Source organism: Trichoderma gamsii (genome assembly GCF_001481775.2).
Source record: "Trichoderma gamsii strain T6085 chromosome Unknown Scaffold_37.2, whole genome shotgun sequence".
NCBI classification, from domain to species: Eukaryota; Fungi; Ascomycota; class Sordariomycetes; order Hypocreales; family Hypocreaceae; genus Trichoderma; species Trichoderma gamsii.
Window position 1 is genome coordinate 204,067 of NW_020171374.1, and position 12,117 is coordinate 216,183.

The following is a 12,117-nucleotide window of genomic DNA, read 5'->3' on the forward strand; positions in this document are numbered from 1 at the left end:
TTTCCATAAAATTGATCAGTCAGTCATTCAAGTGCTCACCCGGGCTTGCTACTCATGGCACCACCTGCACGGAGTAACTGGTTTAGGACACTAGAATACATGTACATGGCTTGTACATGGCTTGTGGCATTCTGGGTTGAATTACGGCCTTGTGCCCGCAAATGTTCAAGTTTGCATTTGATGATGATGATGCTTCGGACATTGGAAACCATTTGACTGCCTGGTTTAGGGCTGTTTTGGAAGTTGCTGGAGCCAGCACCATGAATAACATGAAATGAGGGAATATGATGATGGTTTGCCCAGCACGAAGCAAGGCGATTGGCGTATTTGCGCACAAGCCACGCCGTCTGAGATGGCATCAGATCCATTGGCTCAACAGTGCCCATACGAGTAGTATCTGCACATCCATATTTGCCAGCTGGCACTGCTTATACCTTCACTTATACGTGCCTTTTTACGAGTAACAACTGGAGACACAGCGATGAATTGACGACGTTCTAAACAGGCTACATGTAGGCACTGCGTTAGTTACACCCACTTGGGTGGGCACAGAAACCCTCCGAATGATTGTCTATGCTTCCGACTCTGTATCGCTTAGAGCTAAACTTTGTACGTGTGCAGTCCAGAGGACATTGAATCAAATAGTATAGATAAGATAGGCTCTCTGTAGACATTCTCCTAGCGCCGTCTTCGACCTTGTACCCAACTCGACTATTCTCGAGCCGACCTTTACTCACCCATGTTGAATTTCCGTCTCTGGACAATGGTATCCGATGCCTCCAATATTAGCAGATAGTCGCTCCCGGAAGCGAAACGCTCAGCAAAAGCGAAACGCTCAGCTACAGCAGTCGGTATACAGTACAGAGGGCAAAGCGCCGCTAATACAGTAAAGCGGCAAGCCCAGCTGTAAGAGGCCAGTGCGGCATGACTAAGGCGCCCGCTGCCCGCCCGCACAGACGCTAAGCCCAGAGTGAGCCAAGCGCCCCGACCATTGACCCAAAAGGGTAATTCGACTAGTCGTTTAGCGCGTGCGCTAGTCCCCGCTAGCGCCTTCCGTTTGCTTTCCAGCAGCCGGTACGTCGCCGTTGTCACTTTTTCCCATTTCGCCTTTTGAAGCCAGACTCTCCACCAAAGCGGGCGCCAACCCTGACGCTGTCAACGGCGCAGACTTCCCTTTTCTATGCTGGACGCCGTTGACGACAGGCCACTTTGCTATTAGCATTCGTGCGAAGCAATAAGAGCCATTATGCACAATTAGCTCTGCGCTGCGCTGCTCTCCGGAGCTTGTGGACGGACATTAGGTACTGTATGGACAAATACTACCGAGCACGCCGTCATACTTCTCAAGCCATGGAATGCGTGCATGTACCGGAGGTTGCTGACGGCATATCTACATCTACATCTAGGCACTATAACTTGGCGCGAACAACTACCTACTAGCAGGCTTCTTATATACTTTGGACTATACTGGACTCCAGGCAGTTGGATCTGGGTCCATCTGTATTCCATCAGCCCGTCCGTCCACGCACGATTTCATTCTTGGCCCCGGAGTCAACATCTGAGTAGTAGGAACTAGCAGTTTAGACAGGCCAGGGCATCGATTGGCAGGCCCTCCCATGGAAACGACTCGTGTCCTACATACTAGTACTTGCAAAACCCAAGCGCTCGGTCCACGGGAGAGGGTTCCGATATCAAGGAGGCCATGGCTGTTTGGCATACTTGTATCCGTACATTCTGTACAGTATATACTGTAGGCAGCCTGCGGCTTCGTAAAACGATCGGTGACCGGGCCACATGGCATGAGAATGCCGCAAGAATGCCGCAAAGGAGCCGTTGGTGGCTGGCTGGGGTGCCTCGTAGGCGAAGGACGACACACACGCACTATGTAAAAATAGTTGATACGCAACTGACACCTGACCTCGCAGGCCATTTCTTGTTTCTATTTGCTCAGCTCTGCTCAGCTCAGCTGTGGTAGCGAACGTCGCATTACCCAATCTCGCACCGAGCGTGTTCGAGTTCCCCCTCGACATGAGGATGTGCAAAATATCCAAAGTAAGTCATTGCCCATACTTGTGCGTTTGCAGGTTTGGTAGTAGATAGTTCCGGTGTACGGCCGATGAACCATATGGAACTGAGGTGATTATTAAACGAGGGAAAGTCTTCTTGTAGGCAGCAACATTCAAGGCGGGCTACGGAAATCCTTCAGGCCATGCCTTTTGAGATCATAGATAACAGACAGAAACACTGTATACTTTGCGGGCGTACAGTAGTAGTACTCTCAACACTGCTCAAGAGCACATGCTCTTGTGGTATACCCATGTCTTCTGTTGACAGCAATCTATCTGCTACTTACGAGCAGTAAGTAAACCCGGATCCAGGTCTTCACGTGTGCTCCAAGCCTCCACGCTGCACGCTCTTTAGCTGCCTACCTTATACCCTTTTGCGTCTTCACCGGCTGGGGCTCCTCGTGTCTCAGGCTCAATACGGCCGTAGCCTACTCCCTAATTGAATGGCATCGACGAAATGAGCTTCTCGCGCTTCGGTGCTACAGACCTAGTGCAGTACGACAAAGAACGTGGCATTGCTTCCCCTGGACGCATTGACAGGCGATGAGTTTGATCTCCCATCGATGTCATCGAAGGGGCACAAGTACAGTTTCTAGGGGGGGGGTTCAACCAGCTAGGATTAGCACTTGCGGGCACTTTTTACGATGCCATACTAGCACCTGGCTCGAGCGCTTTGTGTCAGACAAAGATTGACAAAGACCTCGAATGGCCTTGAGCCCAGCTCTCTGGGATGGCGCCCCCATCAAGTGAGATGGGCAGCAGGGACAAAGCAAGGTGAAGAGCCGAGGAGAGGGCGCCGTGACCCCTTGCACACCGGATCTTCTTCCCCCCCAAACCCATGCCAATCTTACAGAAGGACACCCCTGTTTGGAGATGGGAGCTGTCGTGCGAGTAATGTTGGCTCTGTATTGGACTCCAATGCCAATAACCACGTCAGGGGGCTGTATGCTGTGCGGATTTCGGATAGTCGCTTTGTAGAGATGCCGCTTGGCGCAATGATATGATCAGCTACATGACTCTTTCTTAATTAATTTAGTAGACAAGAGTCAAGTAACAGGAGGAGACAAAAGCAATGAAAACGGCCATGGCCTAACAGTGGCAAATTCAATGCAAGATTCTAAAACTAGCATCAAGTGCATAAAGATCATCGTCTTCATCGCCTTACAAATTTATCTAGAAGCCTTGGAACCGCTCACATGTAACATTAAAACACGGAAGAATCCGCATCGACCCCGTTCTTCGCTCCCGGGAAAGCGGTTCGACCCAACATCTGACTCTGGTGCTAGTACATGGATAGATACTACTGCCTGCATTGAGATTCGTGCCCACCAGTGAGAGCTGCGGATGGCCTTATCCACATTCCGTCTTGAGCACATGTAAGAATTTCCCATTTTGACTTTTGTGAGAGTGAGTGTGTGTGTGTGTGTGTGTGTGAGATCCGGCATTGGTGCTGACATTTGGATGGATCCAACCGTCCCCATCACATGAGAAAAAGTGCCGGCGGAGATTTTAATCGTTTCTTTGGTTTATGTCAAGTTTTATTATTCTTATTCTTATTACTGTCTTTCTCCGCCTCTCTCTTTTTAGTACACGGATTCGTTTGTAAATTTCGCTAATATGAAATGCTCGCGGAGCGATAGTACTTCATGCTGTATAATACGAAGTCCAAATATTTCATCGCTCTATGGTATCATACCAGAAAACGCACGGTTCAGAAAAGACCAAGCTCCCAATGTGGCAATTTGTTGGAAACAAAAATAAAGTTGGCCGCTCGGTCGATCCAGCTCCAAATCCGGCCTTTTTAATAATAGACCAATAGACCCTGGGAGACGTAAACGTGCACAAACTGCCTCGTTCGTTGCAGGGTTGCCATGATGCCAGCAGTCGTACCTGTCTAGAGGCCTTCGTGCATGGGCATACCGGAGTACGAGCATATTATTCTAGCACGATCTTGTACAGGATATATCCCATTGGTACCTGTTGGCCGGAATGTAGTTTCCCCTGCTAACGCTTCCCGTCTGCGGTCCGTCTATCCGCTGTCAGGGGATCTCTGGGCTGATGCAAAAGAGGCATCATGGCCGCACTCACTCATACTGTACTTGTAGCGTACTGACTTCGCGCAGTAGTCATACTCCGTACAGCTGGAACCGGCTTATACCCAGTTCCAGCGGATTTAGAAAACCGCCCTGATAACGTAGGCTCGCAGCAGTTGATTTCAAAGCCTTCAAACACCTTTGGCAATGCTAATTCCGCCGTATGGCCTTGCATAACTAGCCAGCGGAGTTTCCCCTCTAAAGTGCTCTTTAATCCAACAACACTGCCTATGATGCTTGGTTAATACAGTACGTATACCTATAGACAGCATGGAGTTCCACTGGCCTTTTTTGCGAGGTACCATGGTAAAACTCCGAGGTCTATAATTCCGATTATCCACGGAAGTATGACCCATCTACCGCTAACCTGGAGTAGCACATGCAGGCGCTTTTCTTTTCTTTTCGTTTCTTTTCTTTTCTCCTTCGCGAAACACTTTTCTATACATTCAATCAATATCAAAACACATCTCTGGGGAAATGTAACCCCCCCGCTACCCGTCTTGAATCTTGATCCAACTTCTGCCAATTCGCTACCAGTATCTTGGGTTTGCCCTCAGCCAACAACCAACAACTTGCTCCCGAGTCATTGGGTTTTACCAAGATTCAAAAGCAGAAACTCCGGGTTCCTCAAAAAGCCAAAGCGGTGGCCCTAGACCGAAGACAGAGATACCGCGGCAATCCCTCCCGCCATTTCAACCCATGTCCGCGGCGAGTATTTAATCCACAAACCAGAACTAACCAAATGGGCAATGCTCGCCCTGCCCTTGTCACAACTCGTGAAGTGGACACCGCCCGGGGAACAGTTCGAAAAGAGGAAAAGACCTTCTCTATCTCCCTTGCATCATGCATGTCCCGGGGGTCTCCCTGGCCTAGTCGAAAAGAAAAGCTGTTAGTCAGCCCGGTGGTGTTTAAAACAGAACTTGAAAGTAGCGGCACCACTTCCCGTAACCATGGGTCCTGGCCACCACGCTGCTGCCATGCCTCTGCCGTGCCGCAGCTGGTACTCCTTGGTAGACTAGCAAAAAGAGACAAGGTATAGGACTCGTAGCCAACGTTACCTCTGCTATGGAGCAGGCTTGTCTCCGGCGTACTTGGATATGCTCCGGGTTGTTGAAAGGATATGACTGCCTTTCAAGATCTTCGACCAGTGTTTCAAACACAAGCTTGGAACGAGGACGAAAGAGCCATCCTAAGCCCCTATCACCAGATATCACATAGTACAAATAGTAACACCGAAGACATGATTCTTCTTCTCGTTGCTTTTGAACACCGCCTACTTACATTGGTTGCCTACCTTGTGTCAATCACCTGGAACAACGAAGCGACCCTCCCTTACGATCATCTGTCTCATGAGGAACGAATAGAAAAAGGGCTCTGCTATAGCAGGACTTCAGCGGGTAGTCTCTCCCGGATAACACCGTTGCAGGAGATATTTCTCCGAGACAAACTGGATACCGAAACCGCCCCAATGCGGCAAGTGGCATACTTTATCCCTCCAATTTATCCCATTCCCATGTCCCGGAAAACGTGGCTTATTTACCCAGCACATTCAACTCTCTCTTCTTTTTCTTCTTTCTGCCATTGTTTCATTCTTGGATGATCCTCCCTGCGAAAAGTGGCCGTGCAGCCATGCAGCCAGGCCTTGTCGGTGCCATGCTTTTGCCTGCAGCAGTGATCCACGGACAGGATACCTACATTACCGAGTCTGTATTGTAACCCAACGGATAAAAACACTGCTGTTTCTAGAAGAAGTTGCGAAAGCGGGCAAAGCTCAAATTCTAGGCAGACGGATTTACGCTGCTCTTTTTGGGGCCAGTTGCAGTTGCACTCGGCTCCGACATGTTCTGTAGGGCGCGCGGGCTTCGGCTCCGTCATCAAAATGTATACACGGTACACGTCAAGGTCGTACGAGAAATGTCACTGCTAGTAAAAAGTGTGTGTGAGTAGGCATGTATGAATCTCAGCCTGGGATACTGTGCTGGTTCTTGAGCCTATCGCCGAGAGCTGCCATGCACCAGGCGTTCCACGCCTCAGCTCTCAATTCCTTCCCAGACGCCTTTTTCCTGAGGCGTCTGAGCGTGCATGTAATTAGATGGATGCAGTCCTAGTGGCATTGTCTGTACGGCTAGGTCCATGTAGCCACGAATACATGCACGGATGTAAATAGACGGACGGTGTTCTCCGGGCTTCCAGTCTGGTCAAGAATAGTCTCAGCTTTCAATCACAGCTGCCAGATCGCACTAGCAGTAAGCGAGGGATCATCGCCTCATCTCATGCATCTTCTCATTCATCTGTACAGGGCGACACCGCGCTGCTGGCTCGGCGCGTCCTTGCGCCCAAGTCTTCTGTCAATGCACGCATCAGCCAACAACACCTTATACTATTATGGATTCGGGTGGGAATTTGAGACTATTCAATGCTTACTATACTGTACAAGTACTATAATTTGCGTATTGAAAGCAAGCTCGTCCCAATGTGAGTGGATGCCAGACTGTAGATGTTATCAGATCCCCTAATTTCAAGTCTTACACCATGGTGAGCAGAGAGCAGACACACTCTCGCGTACACGTACACGTACACGTACATGGTTCACGTGCGTGTTTGCTGAATACAGAGAGCCCAAGCTTCGTGCTTACATTGGCGTTGTCAATCTTACTCTGCGCTTCCATTACAGGCAGTACTACCCAGCATGTAATATTCGCTGCCGGCTTGGCAAACCGCTAAGCGCACGGGGAGATCCCAGCGTCTCTCGTTCGTATTGGTAGCTTGAAACTCGCTTACGGGCGAGATTTTGATTTCCTCACTGGACAGATGTGGTCGGGATTGCCTTGAACGCCGAGGATGAATCGCGTTTCTGGGGTAGAGGACAGCAGTATTCGATTACGAGCTGATCCCAGGGAAAGGATGCACGCCTCATACATGTAGTGCTGTCCAATGCACTGCCAAGCCGTACGCGAGAGATCTATTGATGCAATCATTCAGGGGGAAATTGTAGACTCAGCTCATATAGAATCACTCAACTTACCCTGAACGCATCGCGAGCGCTGTAGTACTGTCTGCATGTATTCTGTGTTGTGAGCCCGTTCGTTCTCTCAAAACGTAACTTTGATGCTGCTATTAATATTACAAGTAGCTGCTTATGATACATGTTCATTAGTGGGCTTCATTATATTTGAAGAGTGTATGTGATCACTTGAAGCTAGAACATGATGATAGCATTACAAGTCAGCAATATTCAAACAAAACTTCATACCTATCAGACGCTATGTGGCCATAGGATAGGCCTCTACTCTAGCAAAAAACCATAACCCACAAGTATAATGTACAATTCCTCCGTATATTCGTAAAGTCGCTGATATCCTCCATCCTCTTCCCAGATGTCATCTCAAACAAGCCCATCTACTTCCTCGCGCCTCCCATTCTCACCTTGCCACGCATCTCACCACATTTCTTAGCCACCAGACAGTGATTCATCGCCATGATAAGGCTCTTGTGCTGGTTGCCGCGCACATTGTCTACGCCCACCCAGTTCGGATACGTTTCGCTCGTCGATTGTCGCCACAGATCCTCAAACAGCGATCGCCACGCAGGAGCTGCCAGTTCCAAGATGCTGTGTGAAGGCAGCGCTGCCTGTATCCCTTGCTGAGTTAAAACCCAGTCGGCAATGTGTACCGGACTGTCTGGTGTCTGGCGCACCTCGTGGAACTTGTTCACTTGATCATGAACCATGTCGTGGACGTGTCCAGCGTTGCTCCACTGGTGGGTGAGAGGGAAATTCCTGCCCGTCACGAATCCGTGCTGGCTGCCGGGAAACTTATCGCCATCCAATTGGCGCCAAGTCTCGTCAAAGTTGACGATGACGGCAGAGGACCTGTTGCCAATGAAACGATCGAGGGGCCATTGAGAGACATCCGTGTCGTTATCAGGGAAGCTCATTTGATGCTCCAAGTTTAAGAACTGGGAATACAGAGCCTCTCGGTCTTGTTGATCCAGCGAGCGATAACCATGATCCCCATTCCAAGCCTGATCGCCGTGTACATCCCAGATGATCAGTTCGCCAGGATATCTCCAATTAAACTCGTTGACGAACCCAATCATCTCACTCAGAGATGCCCCCAAATGACCATGGTACATACCAAGTAGGTGGTCGCCGTGTGATTCGTGAAAGTCGTCTCCGATCCTGACAGGACGAAAATCAAGAACACGGATGCCGCCATTACCGAGCTGGTGGCGAAGATGGACGCTTTGAGTCACTGTGTTTGCTTCCGGTGCAAAGCCAAGGGCCCGGGACGTTTTCCACATGCCGGAGTGGTGCGATCTTGGGAGGAGAATCTTTCGCAAGGGAACGTCGGAGAGTTCAGGGAGCATGGATTGCATCCAGTCGATGGGCGGATCATTACTGATGAACTCGCCTTCTGTGCCGGCGAGAATAAAGGCCGAGCCGCCGGGGAATTTGTTCACGCCGAGATCATGTTTGCTGTCTTTGAGATTGTTTACAGAAAACAGTTCTTCCCGAAACCGGATCTTGAGAGTGCTGGGATAGCCGTTGCTGAAGCTGGCCATGAACGACGTTGGCTCCGAGGTGCCCATAAGATGGTACTCAACATCAGCGCCAGAATCTCTCCAGTTAAAAGCCCCCTTTGCCGGCCTGATCCAAACGGAAACAGATTCGCCTGGAAGAATGTATTCGGGGCAGCCAGCTAGCCAGTCGGGCATCTGGTACTGGTGGATGTATCCCCTCTTCCACATGTAGGGAGTGGCATTGATGAGAATCATCCACGTCTCATCCATATTCTGCATGTTCGGGGAGAATAGCCACTTTTTGTCATTTCCGTGCGGAATTTCTGGCGGAGAGTCGAACGGCAGCACTTTGTAGTCCTCGTGCAGGATTACGGGTCGAGAGTTGGGGGTTGAGGATGATTCCTCATCTCCTGTGTGCAGAACAACTGGTCGGGAATTGAGGGGGACTTTTGCTTTGCTGCTGATAATTGGTAGTCCGGCCACTGACGAGGCCAGAACAAAGAAAAATAATAGCCAGCGCAGAGGAGACATGATGATGGTGTCTGTTGTTGCCAACGCTAAGAAGGAGTACTGATGAATTATAGACGAGCAAAGATCTGAAGACTAAAAAAGTATTTTGAGACCCAATTTTGGTAGAAATGATTCAGTTCATAGCTTCGACAGAGACTGGTCCGTTGATCAATGAGACGTATATTAAAGTGACATATCTGGGTGACAGCAAAGATTGACCAGAAGTATAGAGGAAGAAGAAGACGTGAACAGTGATGTCTAAAATGTGAATGTTTGTTTGTTTACATCCTTTATTTACTTATGGAGCATAGCAGAGGCTGTTTTGCCCCATCGTATAGATTGAAATTGGTGTAAAGCTTATCGAGTGCCACCACGACTACAAAATAGAAGACGCTAGAATTATGTACATAATGTGTGCGGTGGCGTTTGTACATTGCGCCGGGGTAAAGTCCTGACAACTTGTACGCCGATAGAACTCCGAAAGAAAAGGTTATTCGGGACCTTGTTGTCGAAGTGATTGCGTATTGGTGTTCTGAAGGCCAAGATATGATTAAGCCAGAAAAGCCACCAAGCAATGCACAGCATAGTCAATGGAATGCCAAATTTCTTGGGAATAGATAAAGTAAATACTTGTACATGAACACGGTCAGTGAGGCTCTAGCACTTGAGAGAATAATGATGACAATCTAAAAGTGATATCTCACAAGTTCCGAAATACTTAAATCGAAGTGCGAGCTTGGACTTTGGGTAGAACAACTCAAGTCTTTCAGTTTTATATATCATTTGTCACTGTTGTTAGCACGTTAAGACCGTGAACAGAGCTATCGATTCGTGGATTTGGCTCGACAATGATAAGGAGGTACAACGTATACAAATGGCCGAGTAGGAGTCTCTATGACTTCTAGTATACGTTTCCCGTTTCGCACCAGTACATGTACATGCACGCCCAACGGCTCAATTACTCTACAAGATTCCTTAGCATATCCAGCAGCCGCTATATTCTGGCGTGGAATATTGTTTTGGAGAACACAAGTCTCTGTAGTTTACGCACTATACGGCGTTTGTACTTGAATCAATACATGCGTTGTGAGCGCAGGAAACAAGCTTTAGCTTTGCCGCACCTTAGGAAACCTAGACTGTATTTGTATGGTTCACGCTTATTTTCCTTAGTGCGAAATGGCTTAGGGGAAGGACATGAAGTTAAAAACAACTACATGTTCGATATACACTTAGTCTGTATCCACAAAGAGGTTGGCATACTTTGTCTCACGGATTCGGTTCTCGGCAAGTTAAGCTGGAGAGACGGCTCGAATTCTAGAACATGCATATTTAAAAGTTATCCCTTTGTCGGTACAAATTATGCACATTTACTAAGCCTAGATAATTTGCTAGAGAACGCAAGATTGATGACGGACGCTAGCAGGGAGAGGTTCGTGGAGCCATAGTTAGATTATCTTTCTAGGTCTAGTATATGTGCAACTTTGGGTATTTCGAAGATTATTCCGTTAATGGAAGTAGAGCCCCGTTTCTACCTCGTCCTGTAAGCCTTATATGCCCTCAAGTGGATACTTACTTTCGAAAGAAACAAGGAATATGTAGATGATCGGTGTTCAGCTCATATACACCGCAACAACGCTGACGTATCTGACCGAGCTAAAAGAGAATCCACTTTCTTTGTGAACCATATTGATTTCCTTTTACGCAACCACAGCCACTTATCGGGATAGTCCAACTCTTTTTCTCCCAGAGGCTGATCTTCCTTATAATATCAAAATGAAACCCTTTATTACTCACCTTGTGCGTTTATGATACAGTCTTAATAGCCGGCAGAAGAGCCTACTGAGAAGTGCTAGCTAGGTACCTACCTAGGTACCGGGTACTTAGTAGAGTGCCCATGTAGCTGTGTACATATTGATGGTATTCATCGAATTAGCCTTGATAGCCCTAGGACAGTATGGGACAAGAGTTCGCCTTTCTCGTCTATGACTGTCAACATTTTTTTCGAAAGGAACAGGGATACACCCCAACTAGCGTGAGACTATTGCTTAATACCTTTTTGTGTCTCGATTTTGCGTAGCTATGGTACCTAGTAGGTAGAGCCGAAATACTCTCTTCGCGCTAATTAATACTAGTAATACCGCCTACATGTAAAGACAGTACAATACACGTACCTTTTAGCAGCAGCAACGAGACTGGTGCTTGGCAGTATTTACGATTTATTGTTCGGGGTAGAACATTGATGCAGGTACCTGTAATTAGTACATGTACCTAGACATTTCATTCTGCTGCAAAAAGTCGTGCACCTATTGCCAACACTGCAGCAAGTGTGGAGTACTACTGGAATCTTACATATGCCGATCCATGGATCGCTTTCCTAGCCTCATGTTGCCTTTGTTATTCGTAATTAAGCGCTGACGGCAAACGCTTATATGCCCGTCGGCCAATAGAGTAAGCCGAGCAGGGTCGCTGAAGAGCGATTCCAAACCGCTACGGCTGCTATTTGGGGGAGCGGGGTCGAGCTTGGCGGCGTTTAGTGGCATGCACTCACTGGATGGAGGGCACTTAATATTGACGGGTGGCCTCTTTCTTCAGCACATGCATGTTGAATATAAGACCACCGGCCCGGTAACATCTTTTTCTTCTTTCTGTGTCACAGCCGCCATCCTCATCCATCGCCTCTGCGCATCGCCGAAGCACAGCGTCAAATCCTTGCCTCAATTGCTCTTAATTTGGTGAGCTCATCAATTTGCACGACTGCCCAGAGCGGGGCACTTGCCAGCTACAGCAGCTAACAGCTCAGCCTCAAACTATTGACCTCCAATTCTGCGGCTCGATTCTTTCTTTCTTCTTCTCCATCTTTCCTTCTCTCTCGTCATACAGCTCCCCGCCGATAGCAGCAGTTTTCCAAAGCGACCCTTCTATTCACA

At 48.3% G+C, this 12,117-nt stretch overlaps 1 protein-coding gene across 1 annotated transcript; it reads right to left on the reverse strand.

The window, feature by feature from the left end:
• Window positions 1–7,558: 7,558 nt before the first annotated feature.
• On the reverse strand, window positions 7,559–9,211 carry TGAM01_v208620 (hypothetical protein; the record flags this gene model as incomplete). The annotated part of the gene is made up of 1 exon (XM_018806261.1): window positions 7,559–9,211. The coding sequence occupies one exon, from the start codon at window positions 9,209–9,211 to the stop codon at window positions 7,559–7,561; it is 1,653 nt and encodes a 550-aa protein (XP_018660512.1).
• Window positions 9,212–12,117: the final 2,906 nt, after the last annotated feature.